Source organism: Anser anser, assembly GCF_964211835.1.
Source record: "Anser anser genome assembly, chromosome: 1".
In the NCBI taxonomy this organism is placed as follows: Eukaryota; Metazoa; Chordata; class Aves; order Anseriformes; family Anatidae; genus Anser; species Anser anser.
The window spans coordinates 37,342,289-37,362,444 of NC_139720.1; the positions used below are offsets into that span (position 1 = coordinate 37,342,289).

General features: G+C 44.8%; 1 protein-coding gene across 1 annotated transcript in view; it reads left to right on the forward strand.

Moving 5' to 3' along the window:
* HMGA2 (high mobility group AT-hook 2) overlaps positions 1-20,156 on the forward strand; it is a 113,975-nt gene that overhangs the window by 91,920 nt on the left and 1,899 nt on the right. Inside the window, exon 4 of the mRNA XM_083815332.1 lies at positions 8-40. Within this exon, the coding sequence (XP_083671458.1) occupies positions 8-40 (33 nt within the window). The remainder of the gene's footprint in view (positions 1-7; positions 41-20,156) is intronic.

A 20,156-nucleotide genomic window follows, 5' to 3' on the forward strand; every position in this document is an offset into this window, starting at 1 on the left:
TTTTCAGCCTCAACAAGTGGTTCAAAAGAAGCCTGCTCAGGTAAGAAAAAATGATTTAAATTCCTTACGCTATCTTAAATTGAATACTTCTCCAGTATTTAAAGTGGTAAAGAGTGTGGGGGAATGCATCAATAGTATGAAATGGAGGATAGCTGCTGGCTTGTTAGGCACAACCACCCAGAAAATTCACGTGGTGGCCCTCAGGAAGGAGAGGAGGCAGCAGTGGAAATGCAACCTGGGTGGAAGGTGCTTGCTCAGAAATGTTCTCTGAAATGTCGTATTTCTGCAGCTACCATCTGGTGATGACAACACAGCCACGCACACGTCTGGTGCCAGTCCAGCTTGAGCTAGGCACCCATGTGTGTCCTGAGCCTGGGCTGCTTGCAGGAAGCGGGGACACAGGTGTAAAACCCTTCTCCTCACTGATATAAACAAGTCCCTAAATCCACAGAATAAAATAGGCTGAACTTGATAATTAAACCATCTTAAAGACTAACACGTTTGAGGATGTTTTGTTGGGTGACATTCTTCTTCTTGGACACCTTGGACAAAGTGCAAGCTAAGGTGTAATGAAACCAAACACTGCGTTCATGGTCTTCCCTTCCGTTTTCTTTCCCCAGCCCACTCATGTCAAAAAAACCAACAACAACAACAACAAAAAAAACCACTCCAACTCTGCTACTTTGTTATGTATGCTGCAGTAGAGAAGAGTATGTGGGCATGGGAGCAGGTCTGCAGAAAGGGTCCGGTGCTTTTCTGGAGAGAGGTCCGCTTTCAGAAGGGAATCATGCCTCTGTTTTTCTACCGTACGGTTTTAATACAGTATCGTACAGTGTACACTATTGTAATGTCTACTGTAATCTGAATTAAGAGCTGTTACATAAGAAACAGAAAACATCCTAGCTGTGAGTTGAAGGGGTGAGATGATGCAACACTCAAAAGTATGCAGAGGAATCAGGTTTCTGCAAAAGGAATCAATACAGTCACAGTAGTGGTGAGTGAGTGGCGCTGGCTATGATATTAATGCCTCCTAATGGCAGCGATAACATTCAGGATGAATGTGGTAGTATCTTCAAGTAAGGTAAATTTTGCAAGGAGAGGTAATGTCTTTTATTAGGCCAGCTTATGGAAGAAACACAGCAACCGTCCCCAAGGACTTACCTTCTGACTACAACACACAATTCAAAACACGCCGAGTTGGTCTAATAAAAGATATTTCCTCTCCCTGGTCTCACTTACATCCTTCAACTGTTAGGGCCGCAATCATGCTGTTCCTCCCACAAGGTGGTAGTAAATCCGTCGGTGGGCACAAAGCCAGCCATCTCCTCCGTGGCACCTGGGGGGCTCAAATCGTGCTGTGCCAAGGAGGCCAAGCCCAGGAGGTGAAGATGGGGGCTGTTTGCATTGCTGTTACCCCTGGTGGGTGGCAGGGAGCTCATGCCCATGGGGATCAGCAGGATAAAGGGGTCTGGAGCTTGTAGCCCTGCCTCTAGCCAGGCAGAAATCATGCTGCCCATGGCACATAGTGGTGCAAGCGCCTCCATTTCCCCAGTCATTTAGTCGTGTTTTGTTTGAATAATAATCGAGCGCGAGCCCTGGCACGGGAGAGGAAGAAACGCCTGGGACCAAGGCTGAGGTGGGGTGTCAGAGGATCAAGCGGGGACCTGGGACTCCATCGCTTGGTAGCAGAACAAAGTAACGACGGATTTAATGATGTAGGAGTTTGACCTGCCGGGATTCCCTGTATGGACCTTCCTGTCCTTTCTGTCCTAAAACGGTGACTGGTGGGGATGCCACAGGGTGTTCCAGCCACAGCCGCTGCTGCGCGGTGCCTCTGCAGCATCTCCATGGTCGGGGAGGGCAAGAGAGAGAAAAGGAGGCCCTTTGACATTCCCATTAGTAATGGAAATGTTTGCATAGAAAACGAGGAGGCACAGAAGAATGCATGAAAGGAGAGAGAAGGCTTTTTAGCAATCCCCAGTCATCACAACACAACTAGTGAAATTACAGTCTTTAAATTATTTGTGTGCCATGTCTTCACTCAGAGAACATTTCTTTTTTTAATCCTTGGCCTGAGGGATTTTCAATGAAATCACTGACTTGTCTTTAACCCTTCCTGGTCTAAATAGGCCCTGCTCCCAAACTTATACTGACACAACATTGCGTTTTTACTGGCTGTGGGTGTGCAACAGAGAAAAAAACGTATATTGCTGTCAGCAAGCCCTCCTGACAGTGTCTTCCTGAGGCTAAAAGAAGGAAGAGGTAAAACAGTGCGATTCCTGGGACGGTCAGGAGCTTCTTGCTGCTGGTTTTCACTGGAGTCTGGTTGCCTTTCTCCGTTGTCTTTTTACACTACTGAATTTCCCTTTAAAGGAGGGAGGTACAGACCCAGAATTAACAACACGAACATGAGCTCATGCAGGCTTCCTAATCTGAGCTGTCTAAGGAAATAGTGATAAATTATATAAACATGGGGACTACATGGAAGTTCATGGAGGATAATGTAAATCTTACACTACATTCAGAGGAATCTCTTCCTTTTCCATCTGTTTCCTTCAAAATATCCTCCCAGATGGCTTTACCATGTGGCAGTCTGGATTAAGTTAGAAATGTATCCTTTCTTCATCAGTGGGGACTGTAAGAGGTTGCAGTCAAGAACTGCTGTGTGATGGTGAGAGTATTACCCCGGTCTGCCATGGTAAAAATGGCAGAAAACCTGGGTCAGGTTTTATCCCTGAGTGCTGTGCTTTGAATTTCTGGCATTTTCCAAAAGATTTCTGTGAGTGTTAGTTTACATCACTGTTGCTCTTGTTCCTGTTGCTACTGCATATGCCTCTTGGTTTTGTTTTATTTTTAAAAATGTAGAAGCAGCAAAACCAGATAGAATTCTTCTTCTGTTCATAATAGCTCCTTTCCCTTCAACTTTTCCCAGGTTTTAAGCATTATGCAGGGCTCTTCCATGCTCTAAATCTCTTTATGGATGTCTAATGTCCAGCTTAGGGCCATACAGATGCCTGTATAAACTTCTGCAATATCTTCAAACATCCTCAGAGCTGTGAAGATCGACCATCACGCAACTGGCAAATGCAACAGTAAACTCCACTGGAAATCTGCCCATCCGTATCACTAATACAAAGCTTTAAATAATATAGTCTGTACGCACGTTTGTGATGGTCATTGATGCATCCTCTCACACTTCCTTGGGGAAATGAGGAAAAGATAGCAAGCCTAACTGCACGTAAATTTAGCTTGTTCACATAAATACGTGCCTAAACCTCAAAAACAAGAAGCTCCTTTTAAATCCTCTCTGTCTCCAAAGAATGGGCAGTCATATCTTATAAGTATGATGAGGTAATATTCTTACCAGGGTGTAAAAATCAGCAGTCCAAACAGAAATTTCTGCATTTCCTTGTTTTTAAGCTATTTGTAGCAGCTGTAGCCTCAGCCATATGGGGGAGTTACACTCTTAAGTAATGCAAAGGAAATAGATATTTTTAGGAAAACATCATGAAAGCTATCAAAGTTTTCTGGAAACAGGACGTTTTATTTTTATCATTTCTTGAGAGAAGAAATCCAGTGAGTGTAAAACAGCCCTTTGAAAATTTTCTTATAATCTCTTTGGGAGGTCTATTAAAATCTGAAATCCTTGCAGTCTCTTAAGTTTGTATCTGAGTCTGAAAGACAGCATATCACTCACTCCAAGCCTAAGAGTACTTTTCTACCTAATGCTAGCATCAGGTGCTTTTAAAACAAAACAAACAAATAAATCCCAACAAGAAAAAGAGCTAAAAAGAAAAGCATTGTTTTGTATAAGAAAGTAAATGCAGATTCACTGCTTTTTTTCATCTTACTCAGCTCTTAGGCTTGGTATTAACAAAGTTATGCATGTTAATTAGTCATAATACATACACACCTCAGAACTTCAGGTTATATGTGTTCCCCATCTGCCTTCATCACATGTGCACTGGATATAGGACAAACAGTAAATCCTAAAAGTGTCAGACAGGCTCTGCAGCCCAGGACTTGCACTGATGATTCACACATTCATATGCAGCCCAGAAGCATCAGGCTTCGTGAGTGCAGCTGAGACCAGGAGACGTGGTGCTTGTGGGGCAGGTCTGGCACGCTGGGGCAGCCTGGCTGGTGGCCCCACTGTGCCCAAGTCCTGCGTCACCTCTTTGCACTGTGCAATACATCTGCGCTTCCACAAGCTTCAGATGTTCTGCGTGCCTGCTACCGCCACATGGGGATTTTTGTCTTCTCTCTAGAAAATCCCAGAGGTAAATGTGGTAGAAAATAACTCCAAGGGACCATGTTAGCAACGACTCAGGTTGAAGGAAAATCCTAGTGTCACAGAAAGCCTGGCAAGTCATTCACAGCCACATGGGTGCACTTACATGTTGGAGAGAACATGTGTCCCTGCCCAAGCCCACTCTATATCCTTCCCAGTAGGGAATATTGCAGCTTTGCTCATCACAGCCATGGCTGTAGAAACACCTCCGCCCTGGGGGTGGACCTGCTTCCCTGGGGTTTCCATGCTCTTCCCACTGCATCCAGCAAGCTGTTCTGTGTGTCCTGTACTTCTGTATTTACTGATAAGGAGAATTGGAAAGTTGTCAGTTCCCAGAGGGAGAAAACTTTATTTTCCATATGTAGATGGAATTTTACACTTCAATATCGGTTGCATACATGTTGTGCATACCGCTCCAGAACATCCTCTGAACAGCTGAGTTACCATTCTTTTGTTAGTGTTATTTTTAAAGCAAACACCGATAGTTTTCCCAAAGACAGTGGTAGAGGCCATCTTATATATGCTGGAGGCCCCAGGCACCACACGCACACACGTGCAGCAAGTGGATATCACGATATCACAGCTCAGTGAGCCTGGACTCACTGCACCTCCCCGTGTGGGCCATGGTCCCAGAGGAGTTGCCCAAAGTTTTCCCAGCGGAGCTGAGCCCTGGACCTGCTATGGGGCCCCCCAGCTCAGTGCCCTGCCTCCCACCACCGCCGGACAGGGGACAATGCTTACTGGAACTGGCCAGGTTTTTTTTTTGCATAAAGAGCTTCACGATGAAATAACCTGTTTTTATTGACCTTTTTCCCCGTAGGTGTCCTTGGAAGGTTAGTTTTTCCAAAGCTTCACATTATTATGGTCACTTGAGGTTTTTTTTAAATCAAAATAGGGTTTAGTTTTGGGTTTTGAGGCTTTTGCTGTGGAGAAACCTTCCAGATTTTGATTCTGAGTGTTCTTGTAACATTGTTCTGATTTGAGGAGATTGTTTTAACAAATGGATGAAAATGTCTTATGAAAAAAGGGCTTGGGTTTGAAAACTAGCCTTTACTGTTGCCATTTCCGCTGTTTTGAGCAACCTATAAGGATTTCTTGGCATAAGATGCAAATAAATAAATAAATAAATAAATAATATAAAATTTGTAGATTAGAGCTAGAGTCATGAAGAAATTAGGTAGGTACCTGTACTGCAGGAAGGACGTTACCATTCCTCTGGAAGTGGTCTAAATTTGATTTTAAGGGAATCAGGAAAGCCTCTTACTTTCCATATAATTGCAGTAGCTAGAGCCTCAAGGACGTTGACAGTCTTTAAGGCCTTACTTTCTTTCTCCTTCCAGGGTAGAATGGTGGCAAGTGCATGATGTGGTTTCCAGAGGAAGACATACTCGGTCTTCTTTTATTTTTGGTTTATTGTGACAGGGAGTCTGAACAGGTTGTCTAAAATTTAAAAAAAAAAAAAAAAAAAAAAAAGCACATATTTTTTAAACAACACAAAAATGTATGGGGAAAAATATAGAAGGTGCAGATACCAGTTCTATGAAATACTGTGCTAAAGAATGAGGTCTAGAAGAGGAAGTCAGGTATTTCTGATAGCAAATATTTTGTTATTTATATGACATAACTTCTGAATAGAATCTGAATAATATAAATCAGTGAGACCTAAATACCCAAAGCATTTTAAGAATCAAATTTCCAAAGTTTAAGTGTTTATGATTTTCCTTTATTACATAACCATGATAGAGTAACTTTTTTGAGATAACTGCTTGCAGAAATTTGGTTTTAAATAAATGAAACAAAAGAGTGGAAAAAATATGTGATGGGAAGGAAGTGAAGAAAAGAAAAAATACCTTTAGTACAGGAGTATATTAAGATATTCGGTTACTTTGAAAGAGTAAAAGTCAGAAATACAGCGATCTGAAGCTGTAGGTTGCTGCTCAACGAGGAAATCTTTTTTTTCATATTTTTATGGTTTCTTTTATTGATGGTGGTAGGTACACACTGGCTTCTCAGTGTCAGGATGGCAAACACTGCCAGTAAGTATAGTCCCACAGAGTGAACACTGGGGCCACAGAGTCATCTACTGAACACCAATTTTATGAAAATCAATTTTATAAAAATTGCTTTTGTTCACAGCAAAATACTCAAATACTTATTTGAGTATTTTCTTCAGCTGAACCCCATTCTACCATAAACAAAAATACAAAAAGAGCTCACCCAGCATTTCCATTTCATAGAGAATGCAAAGGGAACAGGCAGATGGGTTTTACAAAGGTAGTTAAACATTTAATTGTTCATTAGAAAACACTACTTCTCTTAACAGCGAGTCATTAGATACTCAAATAACCTCGGTAATACAGCCCTCAAGCTTTTTGGTCTAAATTTACTGATATTTCCAGGCTGCCCTGTTTCCCTGCAAGCAGAATTTGGGTGTTCACAGGGAGGAGCTCCAAATCCCCAGCTCGCTGCTTACCCAGTCTCTTTCGGAGCCAGCGGACACCTTAGCTGCATTGCAAGATGGAGGGACACGCTCGCAGCTGCGCCTGCCCAGCAGCTGCACTGCTGCAAGGCACTGCCTGCCCCAGGCTCATGTCTCAGGTTTCTGGGGACTTAGAAACCCTCTGTGCCCTCTGTCAGCAGCCAGGATTTGGGGGGTGGTGGTGGGAGTGGAATGAGTTATGCAGGGGAGCAGGAGCAGCCTGCTTCTCACAGCGCAGGAGCAAAATAGTTTGGATAAGCCCCAGTTTCACAGCAGCACCTGCCTCGGTGCTGAATTATGCATCCCCTTGCTTGGCGTGCCAGTGGCACGCAAAGCAGGCTGAGTGTCTGTCCTCTTGTCCCCACATGCTGACTGAGGAGCAGAAGTGTCCCGTTCACCCATGATGGGTGAGCCTCATGCTTCCTTTGAATCTGTTAGTGCTGAGCACTGCAGTGTGCAAGCCTCTTTTTTCGGCAAGTTTTGCTGTGTCTTGATCCCCCCTCTGTTAAAACCAAGTTGCTGATGCGCCCTTCTTGTGTAATTATGAGCATGCATACGTTCATGATTTTATGTGACTAAAAAGGAATCAGATCTTGGAAGATACTTTTGCTTCATGGTTTCCTGGGGATTCAGAGTCTTTATGTGCTGCAACATGCAGCTCAGGAGATGTCCTGGCTTTGTCGGCCAGCTTCTGAGGCAGTCGGAATGTCACTGCATAGTCCAGTCTGGGAGGAGTCTTCAGCTCTGAACAGTCACAAGGCAAAAAAAAGGGTTATTTTAACTCTTTAAATATGCTACACTTAATTCCTTGACACAAGCCCTAGCACAGGAAGCCACCATCTGAATGCAGCACTGGTCACACATTTGCCAATTTGATACAGACATGCTATCAGGTTGCTGCTCTTTCCCGGGGTGCTGAGCAAGGCCTGCTCCTAAAATGCTCCCTGCTGAGGAAAGGACACAGAAACATCCTGGAACTACAACCATTGAGCAGCTCCATGCATGGCACTCGGGACAGGCTCTGCAGCTGATGGCTGAGGGCTGAAGGGGTGAGCTAAAACCTTTTCATGTCCTTGCACTCTGCCCACCTCCTGGTTCTCTCTATGCAGCTTGGGGAAGAAGCCCGCCATGGGCAGGTGATGGCTGTGGACAGGCAGGCTTTGTGTTTGACCCCAAGGCTGTGACCACGGAAGCTGCTGAGGGAGGCACCCCCTCCAGTTCAAAACCTGGCTCTGATTTGACACGAACCAAAATCTCGCTAACAATAGCCAGAAGAGACGGGGCTGTGACGTGTGCCTGGGAAACACCACTGAGAAAGATGGCTGGGCAGGGAACAGTGTTTACAAAGTGTCAGTCAAGAGTAAATTAAACAGTGCTACTTTTACATACATGTACTATGTATTTTGGCTGAGGTTTCCAAGAGTAACAAGAGTCCGTACTGCTAATACTTGGGTATCCAGCTTCACAGGCATACAGGATTCTAGGAAGTATTGGGCCACCCCCTGAAAATCTGGATTATTTTAGGATGTTTCCAGAATGATATCCAGAAAATTGAAACTACCAGAACAATCAGCCTTTGGACTTCTGGCAACAAAAATAATCAAAATGCTAATTAGCCAAGATGAGGCATGTCAGAAGGCTGTGCAGAAAGAAAGCACTCTTTTCACTAAGAGCTTGGTTACAGAGCCTCATAAAGGCTCTGCACCTTTCACAATCAAGCATCATTGCTGTTCCTCCACACCTAGCTGAAGTCACTGAAAAATGCCCTAATTCTTGGCATAAATATTAATAAGTGTCCAAGGGCTGTAACCCAGCTCATCTGCTACACTGAAAAACATGGGATGTAAGCCCTCTCTAACTCAGATTGTCCTCAGGGTTATATGATACGATCTTAAACAACAAAACTACGATCCGCATCTAGGAATTGCTGCATCTTTTCTATGCCTGTTCAGGACCATACAAATTTTGTTGCAAATTATATGTTAAGAGTGGGATATGCTGTAATGGAGGTTGAATAAGAGACATAATGAGAATGGAAGTTAAGACCAAAGAAAATACATTTGTCATCTGTTAAATAATTTGCTAGAATAGTCAGTTACAGTATGTGCATACCAGCAGTATTAAAAAAGATTTGGCTAGGGAAAATAGCAGTATGCTCAGCCCTCATTAACTGATATACATCTTTAAACATGTTCTGGAAGGAAGCAATAAGAAGCCAATATTTTATTTTATTCTGGGGTTTCCGTGGCACTGGGGGAATTTTATAAGGTCCCCTTGTTGCCCAAAATAACAGTCTTAGAATAGAAGAAGAAGGAGCATTTCACAGCTACTCTGTCAGTCACTATGGGGCATTTGTGGAATTCAGTGAGTTTAGTTCCTTGAAATCAGTGCTGCCATGCTACCCTGGGTGGACATCTGGCCTCCCTGGGCAAGCCCGTCAGCTTGTGACACCTGTGCCGAACATTAAGGCTGGGACGGACAAGCTGGACCTATGAGCATGCCTCCTCCCATGCAAACTCAGAGAAGAAAACTCAGGCAAAGGATTCATCTAAGTCAATGCACAATAAAATCACAAAGGACACTCTAAAACCACTTATGGACAGAGTAAAACTTGGGAAGCATCACAGCCTCTTAGTAGACTATGCAGTGAGACATGCTCCTAAGTACTTAAATGTTGAAGGCTACAGGAGTACGTAGGTGTTTTTCAGACATTAGCACATTGCCAAGTAGTGCACAAAGGACCCACCTCCGCCTTTGGGCAGTCCAATATTTATAAGTGTCTCAAGTGCCTCCTTATAGGACCTAAATAAATAAATGTGCTTTTCTCACAGAGGCTGGAAAAAAGCCATTCAAAATGACTGCCTAACTGTTGGGCATTGTAGCACTCACACCACCATAGCAAACTATCTCATGGATCCTGTTTCATTGGGATCGTTCAATGCCACAAATGTTAAATTCTTTATGAAGTCTGCTCCACCAGATGTTGAGCATCACCATGATGAAGTTCTGCTGCTGATCCTGCTGTAAGGCATTTCTGGAAATTCCAGAATGTTTTCAAAAAATGTTGGCCAAAATCTCTCTTTGGGAGTGACTGTTGTGTGTATTAAAAAGGGATATGATATTGCCAATGTACTTTGTGCGTTACCTCTGATCTGTTGATGTAGTCGTGTTGTTAAGGGCTGATCTCTGATCTCAGGTTTGGAGATCTATTTGCCACACAACAACCATGGGAAAAGAGAAGGAGAGAAAAATAATAATAATAATAAAAAAAAGAATCACCCACATTCTGCCTGAATTCAGATCTCAGATTTCCCACATCCTGGTATTTAATTTCTCACAGAGTTACCAATGGTTGATCTCACGGCAGGATTAGTGGGAAGAAAAATGAGAGCTCCATTGAAACCAGACTTGAGTCTGGAAAGATGGGACGTGAGCTCTAGGACCAGGGAGATATCAGATTCAGGGTAGTGAATGGCTTCCCCCCCACCCTTTCCCTGATAATCACGCTTATTTTCAGGCAAAATCTGGAAACTGAAATCAGAATAGCAGAGAGACAGTTGCAATATGTTAGGCGGCTCGCCCATCACTTTAATAGCCTCCTGAGAGCTGTGTTATATGGTGGGGCATTAACTGTAATTTATATTAGTATTTTTTATGTTTAGGAAGAGGAGAATAGATTAACATTGAGGTATAAATTGCAGTAAATCTGTCTCACTCCTAAAAGAAAATGTGTTTTGAACACACATTTCCAGCAGGAACCTTTTCTGATTTGATTATAGAATATAGATGTGTTCAATTGGAAAAGAAACTCCCATAAAAGGCTCTGTAATCAAAAGGAAATAATCACTATCTATTAAGTTGGACAGGCCCACTCCATTTAAATCAAACTATCTTGCTTAGAGAAAGAATAAGCTTCACCCTGTGGTAACCCGAGTCGCAGCGCAGATGGAACTTGAAAAGTTGGGTTCCTGCTCCATGCTGAAGAGGGCCGTACTTTATTGCCCTTCGCACCAGATTGTGTGGAGATATTCAAGAAGTTGAAAAATCTTTAAATGCATCGCACTAAATCCTTTAGGAGTTGAACGTATTAAGATGACAAGAAGAGTATGTCATTAGACCATAACTACCCTTTTTGGATTACCTGGTATTTGTAGATTTATTGGCAAGATGGCTTAAATTAGGGATATATTTTTAGCCTGGAGCATTACATAATAAAATAGCAGCAGAATTCTTTGCAGTAAAAAAGAGAAGGGATGGGGGGGAGTTTATTAAAACCAACAGAAAGCTCTCTGATTTTGCGCTCTTTGCCTGCACAAAGAGGTGCTCCACGGTTACACAATCAGTAAAGTTTGCAAGAAAAGCATTCCCATTACCCCATTTTGCTCAGGAGTCGTCGCCGTGCCTTTCGCTGCAGACCTGCTGTTTAGTCTGAAACCGAAAATTAAACCCAGAACTTCAGCTCTCAAAGTTAAATACTCTGCTTTACTGCCAGCACACAGCCTCACCAGTGTCTGTGTGGTAAGATCTATGATTAAACTCTTCAGACATTTTTAAAAGCATTTTACAAGTCTGTTAAGCTTTAGTGTTTTTTCTTTTCTTTTCTTTTTTTTTTAAGAAAAAAAAAAATCATTTAGCTGAATTATACCGCAAAGTCTCACATGAACTCTGCTGAACCAAATGAGAGGGCCCAGCCTCGCTATCTATCTTTCTGAAATATGTTTCTCATTTGGGGGGCTTTTCGGAGCACGGCTTGGGGAAGGTAGAGCCGCCTATGTTGAACTCTTTCCTTCACAATCGGAAAAGACGTGCAGGGAAAACCAGGGGAGCTTCAGAAAGCGCGGTGGCCACAGTGGCCTCCTCCGCCGCAGCTCCTTGCAGGCCCCGCTCCCCACGGGCCCCGGCGCAGGGCGGGTTACGGGTTATGTGCCGGGGCCGCGAGCTGCTCGTTCGGGAGCCTTCGGGCCCGGTGCTCGTAAAAATGTCACTGGCGCACTTCCCCTTTGAAAGGCCCTTTTATCTTACCCTCCCACAGCCCCTCTCCAGTGGGCAGGCAGGCTTGACCGGGAAGCTGCTGCCTGGCCTTCCCACATAGCTGGGCCCTAATGAGGTGTGTGCGGCTCTTGGCTGCAGGTTTTCAATCTCTTTCTTATTACTTCAAAGCTGCTGCTCCAAGGCTCAGACAAGTTTGATCACTTGGCAAAATCTCTCAGCTGGGACTCAAAAGGAAGACGTTTTATTTTATTATTTATCATTACGGATAGATAGCTGGTCCCAAACCGCAGTTGCCAGTGGCTCTGTAAACGGAGCCGTAATGCTTTTTTAAGTGATAAAGGATTGGAGGTGAATAACTTCTGGCAGTTGCTTCCTGTCTGTAACAAGCAGTCATTTTGAGGGGAAAAAAAATAGAATAGAAATCTAACAGGCCTTACTTTATTCTCCTTTTCATGTTGTAAAATAAGAGTGGGGAGCAAAAGGTAAGCAACATGGGTTTGACCCTCATTTCAAAGCCTGTCCTGGTGTCCGTCTCCCTACGTCTTCTCCATGCCAGGAGCCAGACCTTCACTGTAGTTCTTCCTACATCACCAAACACAAAATATACACAGTTATCAATGCAATATACACAGTTATCAATGCTGCCAAAGGAAGGCAGGCTTATTCAGGTTTGCCTACACAGGCTCCAGTATCCTTCTGCGCTTTTCAATCTCCACAGCAAAAGAAAAGCTTGTGCAGTGGTCCACAGGGTTTTATTGGCTTCTAAAAGCCTAAGGATTTTTTTTCTCTTTCATGTAATTGTTGACATACATATTAGTAATTAGAGGGTATTATTATAGCCTCTTTTTGCCTTACGCTCCAGTCTGGATTTTTGGCTCTGGAGCGTGGTGTCCTGTGTGAATGCAGAGCAGTTTACCACTCCTCCAGTTTACAGCCTCCACAAGAGGTTTGTAAGAGCAGCTTCTCAAGAGTTGGGGTTGGTCCAGCTCAGTTGTATATGTTTCTAACGGCATCGCTGCCTTCTCTTCTGTAATACTTTATTTCCTTCCCACCGGAACTGTTTACATCTTGTGGGGTTGAAGCTCTCCAAGACAAAATATGTCTCTGTCAGTGTTAGAACAGCACCCATGACTGCTTCAAGCACCATTTTTGCCTTAGGTCTCTGCTTTGCAGGCTTTAAATGGTGCTTCGTGCAAAATTCTTCTGACCAGTACTGAGATTTTGCTCAAGATTTTCACTCTCCTTTTAATCACATGGGGAACAGATTTTTTCAAAGTGTTTTGACCTGCGTAGGTCAAAAAGGCATTTGCTGTACTCAGATGCCAAAACGCGTTTAAGAAATCTGGCCTGACATAATTTAGACAGCTGAGTCTCAATTTCAAAAGGCTTCAACAGTGCTGGCTTTAGCACTGAGCGACCTGCTGCCTTGCAGAAACCTCACTGCTGAGTTAACATCAGGGCTGCTATAAAATCCGTGGCAAAGTTGGGCACCTGAAACGGGTGTTCATTTATGCCCATCTGTAGGAGACACTGAGAGGCAGAGCCTAAAGTAGGTATTTTTCAGGGTATCTAAACGCAGACCAGCCTAATTCCTGTCTCTGGAAGTTCTCAGCCCTCCTGGATTACAAATTCTGTGTCAGATAAGCCCTTTCTCTCAAGGTAACCAGTGCGAGTCATTATCACTCCATTATATCAAGCAGTTCTCCTACTGGCAGATAAGATAGGAGATAGAGAAATATTTTTGTATTCCCCTTAATCTAAAGGGAAGAAGGCTGTTAGAACATAGAGAGGAATGTCCTGTCCTGAAGGGATGCTCCTGAGCACTGTCCTGGTCCCCTTCTGTTACCTGAACCTGTGACTTAAGGACCAAACTTGGCCAAACCTTGAAAGACATTTCTACCAGTAGAGGAAAGTGATCTGTAGGAGTGGTTTATGGGTGTGCAAGGATGGTAGCTCTCTCTGACCTCTGCCACTGCTGTTGGTCTGGAACATGTTGTTGGTAGTGATTCTCAGCTTGACAGCATCTGAGTCCCAGGGCAGCCCCAGCAACTTCATTCCAGCTGCCCCAGCTAGAGTACACTTCCTCCAGCAGCTGGGGATGTGGATTATCCAGTAATCCCCATGAGCAGCCTTTTTGCTAGTAAAGCAGCATTGTTCCAGCAGTGAAGGGAGAGGACACCTTCAATTTACTTAGTAAGTCTGTGCATTTGAAAAGCCATAGGCTGATCACCTGCAGAACAACATTGGTGTTTTGCTTTGTTTTCTCTGCTGCATTTCCATCCCTCACAGTATTTGGTGATTTATGTAAAAGTGGAGTGACTTCAACAGACAAAAGATGCATCCTCCATATACAACAGCTGAGTGGGTAGGCATCTTCATAGGAGGTAGAAAACCCAGCTTGAAGTATCTGGTTCAAATCAGAGAGCATGGGGATTTCAAAACAAGCCTGCATGTGAGTTTCCAAACCAGTACTACTGCATACATGCACAATCACAGAGGAGCATTATTCTCGCTCTCTGATGTGCATTGCCTTCCTGACTGTGGAACCTTTGAGGACATCTCCAAGTCGAAATGAGCTTTAAGATGCTTGCCAGCTCTCAGACTGCTCCCAAGAGCATTAGGCAGCTCTGCATATGCCCACCAGTTTGCAGACAGGTATTAGGAAGGTTACACGGCAGCTCACTAAGACGACTAGTTAGTATTCCAACACTGGATTCCCACTATGGCTGTCTGCAGCCTTTTGAAGGCCAGTAGGTGGCAAGGTGGACCATCAGAGGCTAAGTCCCTAGTGACTTAGACGTTGAAAGCAAAAATGTTGTTTTCCAGCCCTGTCAACCCCCAACTGCCCCATCAGCTGCCACCTCTCCATTTGTCTCTCTCTTTATCTTTAATGTCCTCAAAATACCAAGAGTTTGGCTTCCTTGACGGGACTTGCCTGCTTGCTATCCTCAGAGCTGTCCCATGCCGTAGTCAATGTCTGTGTTGTGTCAAATGCAGAAACAGTGTGTCAGAGTTTTCAACTGTGTTTTTAACCATCAGGCTGGAGAAGTTGATCTCTCCCTTGCATGATAGCAGTGACAGTACACAGAAATTGCTTGCTTGCAGGCTGGTTGACTCATATGTGGTGATGGTGGTCTCTTCTGCCCTAATAAGTCCTTTTATTGTGATGTGTGCAGTAAATACCTGTAACAATTTGAGCTCTGGATGCAGATTCTTGAATTTGGCTTTGCTTTACTGCTGAGTGACTGCTGTCATGGGCTCAGCAGGGCTGCGTAGTGACTGATGGCCTCGGAGCAGGAGCTCCAGCTCTTGCCAGCACGCTTTGCGGAGGGTGAAGCAGCTTGAAGCAAAAGATCCCACCCTAAGCTTCACACAAAGCAAGCTGACTCTGAGTGCCTATTAGTGCTGTGAGAATTTCTAAAGGAGTTTTCTGGCCGTGGAGCAGTCAGGATGACACTGTGTCTTGGCTGGGCACAGCACGGGACTCTGCAACTGCAATAGGAGCCACTGGCTATGGGGACTCCTCTGAAAATATTAGCTTGCATGCCAGGGGATTTCAGACAAGTTAGCAGACAATGGTCCACAGTCTGCAAGTTGCTCTTGTCAGCAGTTCTTTTTGACATATCTATTCAAGCATACCCTCTCGGGCTTAGAAAGCAGCCAGCAAAATCTGTGCCAATAGCAAATACTTTGTTATAAAATAAAAGCTCCGACAAATTCAGAGGCTCCATATGTACCATTACTGTGATCCTCCAGTTCATCTCACAAAATTGGTTCTATTTTTTTAAATCCACCATTCAGAGATTCATGAGCAGAAGGTGAAAAAAATGAATTGCCAAGTGAATTGCCAGCGAGTTTCTGGAGGCAGACAAATAACCTTGAAGTAGCTGTAAAGGAGGTATGTCCCAGGGAATTAGAAGAGAATAAACATCTTTACAAAAATGCAAAACAGTTGCTCTTCTGCAGGTGGGGGGTTGCTGTTGTCAAACAGGAACAATTGTCTCATCATCAGCTTTTGCTGTGACTACCTTCAAGGTGGTCATAAAAGAAGAGATGCACACAGATGTGCAATGCCTATCTGTTCTTGAGGACACCAGGATGCTGCTCACTGCTCGTGTTGCCGGCAAAATAACATAAGCCAGCCAAACGTGGGTCACCAAATTGACATGGGAAGGCTCTGTGATTTACATATGGATGGTGCCACCGCTGAGCTTTATGAATGAGGTGCATGTGCTCCTGGTTATCACTTCACATATCCCTGCTATTTACCTATTTGCTTCTTTTTTCCCAGTGGAGAGCCTTTGAAGGCAGAAACACAGCATCATGGCTCTGGAGAGGGTTAGTGTGTCTAGTTGTCTTGACACTGCTGTCCAGTGCCCTTTTAGGTGTCCTGGTGGATCACAGACATCCACACAGAGCATGACATGGGAGTCCAGCAGTCTTCTGGTCTGGCTGGTGGTTGCCAAACTAGATACACAGGGCATCTAAAATGGTGTCGGGCTCCCATCTTCAGGCATCTGGGTCCCACATCTGTCCTTCCTCTCCTGCTGGGACCCTACATCAGGGAGAGGCGAGGGTGCAGTGTGGACAGGTCCCAGGCCAGTGAGCACATCTTCCAGCCACGTGCCAATGATGCCCGTCAAGAAAAGACCTTATAAACATTTGTGCACATACAAGTTTTGGAGAAAGACTTCCCAGTGCTCTTTTTTAGGGGGAGAGACAGCAGCTCCCTGTCACTCCCTGCTTGGTAGGCTAGTTATAGCAACTCAGGGTGCTGGATCACAGTCTGTCCTACAATATCACGCTGTGACCTGCAGCAGCTCAGGGTAAACGTGCCAGGGACAGGACATGCCAAGTAACAATGCCTCTGCGGTGCACCGTGTCAGTCAGCTGCAGAGGATATGTGTATGTGGGGTACGTGGGTGTGTGGGGAGCTCACCCCAAAGTGGCCGCTCCTGGCGGCTGGGAGTTAGCCACCAGAGTACGTGGCCTTCCCGTTGTGCTTGTCCCGTTCCCCCTGAGCTCTGGCCATGGCTTCCCTGCTAGCCGAAGCCCATCTGGTCAGTTTGAAGCATTCTCAGGTTTCCCTTCGCAGCCTGCTACCCCAGCCTCTCGCCAGCTTGCTGCAGCAGAAAGCAAGCAGGGGAGTAGCTGTTCAAGGCAAAACTGGGTGGAGGAACGTTTACGCTCAATTAACACATGTCACCATTCTGTCTCCACAACTGCAGTGAACGCACCTAAAAAGTGAGAACAACCTGAATTAAGGCTGCCTGTAATGTGAAACCTCTGCTGCCTGCCCGAGCGCTTCCTGGGGTGGTGTTTCTGAATTTATGCTCTGCATGGCTATCACGCTGTGACTGAGTGACTTGGATTTCTAACGTCTGCTCTAATGACTGTGCTTTGCTCCTCGGTTTTTGCCCTTCTCTTCAGCGTGATCGGAAGCACATCTGGAGTTACAAAGTATTTCACTCCAGCCCAAGTTCCTCCTTTGACTATGATACATGGCAATGCCACCAACATTGATCGGGGCTGCGAGGACTTGTGAGTCCCTGGAGGGTGCTCCGTGACGGTGGAGCATCCTTCCCCTGAGGTGCCCGAAGCCCTGAAATCCCTCGCAGAGCGCTCCAGGGGGTCTCTGGCTGCGCTGCCCCAGCACAGAGCTGGTCTGCAACTTGTAAGGGGTGCACAGAGTTTCCAAAGCACCTTCCCCCCTCCGTCTTTTGGGGAGAGGTGGGTGTGGGTGCTGCACAGGCAAAGGCTGGGCTGAGGATCACAGCTGCACAACCTTCTGATATTTGTAAAGTTGTTTTTTTTTTTTTTTAAGCCAGTGCAAAAAAATCCCTTTCTGTTCCTGTCACACATCTGCATTTTCTCTTTCAGAACCTCAGCTCACTCCTTCCTTTGGGTCCCTCCATGCATATATGTCTGATTTGTATTATCCCTTTGTTTGAATTGTAAGCACTTCAGAGCAGCAATCATGTCTCCATCTGTGTCTTGACAAGGGACTTACATGATAGGTTGGCTTAAAACCACCCGTCTGTAACTGAGCTATCTTAGGCTTTTGCAAGGAATGAACTTAATGAAGAAAAGTTTTCTTTTTGCTGCACAACAATCTGATCTCTTTGCCAGCTTTTTTTCATGAGAAAAGTCTTTCCCAAGACTGATGTGAATTTGAAAGGCAGAGCTGCCAGTCTCAAGTATTATTAATAATCAGTTTATTATTTAAATATTGTGGCGGTTTTAGCTTCTCACTCATTTTCTTGGTCACAGCAGCTGAGGCTACAAGGAAAAAAATATTGTAAGATTCACAATAAAAATCACTAGAGTGGGCAACTCCTTAACTAAAAATAGTTCTCTGGCTGCACTCAGAAATATGTCCTTCTACATACTTTTCTGTCCCCTGTCCATGTAACGCTGTGAAGTCCTCGTTCTTGGAAAGCGAGTCAATCAGGTTTCAGTGCTATCCTGACAAGCCAGGTATAAATCGAAGTGAGCTGCCCAAGTGCGCGCTGTGGTCTTCAGGGACAACCTGGCGTGTCCCAGGTTTGGGGCTGACCACGGTGCTGTAAGGAATTAGGCATGTGACCATCATCAAATGCCATTAACCAAATGTTATAACATGTTATAATGTTATGTTAAGAGCATGGAACCCACAGTTGTATTTTTTAACTGAAATACTTGGAGGCAAAGGTGTTGTTTTGGATGGTCATCCTCAGTTCTGAGTTACCAAGACACAAACCAAGGTATTTTGCTCCGTCTCCACACACACAGCCCAAATTAGTTCTTCATTAGGTGCATGTAGATATCATTTTTCTTCTCGTCTGAGATGTAACAGCCACAGTCCCATCCTGCGAGGAAGATAAGCGGGGAAAAGGCACTACATGATAACAGGATTAGACGGAGTGTGAGCGCCCGTCCCCCGGTGCTGCGAGGGACAGAGTGAAATTCACTTAATGGCTTTGTGAGTCAGGGATCGTTTTCACAGCAGCACTCCAAATATAACCATGCTACGAGTGGAAATGACTTGTTGTGAGGAAGAAATTGTTTATCTGCATGATAGATTGGTGTCTTCTGGAATTTAAATATTAATTGAAAAGTCAAGGTCAGAGGGCAGCTGACACTTGACTTCGCTCTCTTTCCTCCATCCACAGCTTTGATCATGCTACATCTTTCTTTGTGCCTGGTGCTCGAGAGAGTATCCCGGGGTCATGGCCCGCTTCCTAGTCAAGAGGTATAAACCTCCTGGCTTAACCGGCTGGGGCCTGGCTTTAGCGGGGGGCAGGGGTCTGAAGGCAGAGGGGGGAGCGTTTGCTTCATGCTTTTCACATTTCCCACATAACCCAAAGCAGACTAAACAAAACCAGTGTGAAATCTCATGGCTTGATGCCGCTATGGTTATATTTTTTAAGCTGTCATCCATTCATTTATACTTATGTTTATTCCCTGGATTTACAGCTTTTTTTTTCACTCTTTTCTTGTGGGGGGGCTGAAGCCTTTTGAAAAGGGATTGCAGTGAGCAGTGGCCTATGATTAAAGCTGTGTGTTTTTTCTTGATGCCGCTCTTCTGCAGCAGTGTCACACATGGTAGCATTTAGGAGCCCTTCACAGCTGAGGTGTTTCAAACACTAATGAATGGAAGTTTGGCCATATAATGCAGACAAGCTTGAAGGCATGCTCTGCTGAATGGTGTACTGTAGTGGCCTGGGAAAGGAAGAGAGTTATAAATTGTGTCAGTTAGCCACCCAGACAAAATGAAGCCATGTGGAAAATCAAATCTATTAAAGTATGAAGACTGTTATAAGCTGTTTTAAGCTGGTCATTCTTAAAAGGTCTCAGTTGGCTGAGGGGGTAAATTCCTATTCTTCCTAGATCTTTTTCACGTGCTGGCTTAGGTGATGATGTGCAGGATTTGATAAAAAACAACCTTACACTCGCAGCCCCTTTTATCAGAAATGTTTATTGCCCCCGGTTTACCGCCCGTGTCCTGAAAGGCACAGCGCATTGGTTAAATAAGCAGCGTAAGAGCGCTGCGTTCAGTCAGGCCTGCTGAAGGCAAACATGAGGGCAGCGCCGGGGCAGAGACCGACAGCTGATGATGAGGAGAAGGCTTTCCAGAGCACCCACTTAACATTGGATACCTGCTCAAAATGCTTTCCAGTTTCTGGAAAGGCCCATGACAGAGCACGACAGGGCTTTCTTTTTCTTGGCACCCCTTCGGGTAGGAGGAGAGCCCAGCAAACCACGGCGGTGTGATCGGGATCGGGGGACCTTCTTATCCTTCCCAAGGTGGCTTCTTGAGATGTCATAGCAGCTATAAAGGGCGTTTTGTTAGCTCAGGATGCAATTGTCAGCTGCGTGAGAGAAGGAGGAGGTGACAGCCTAAGACCCGTGGTC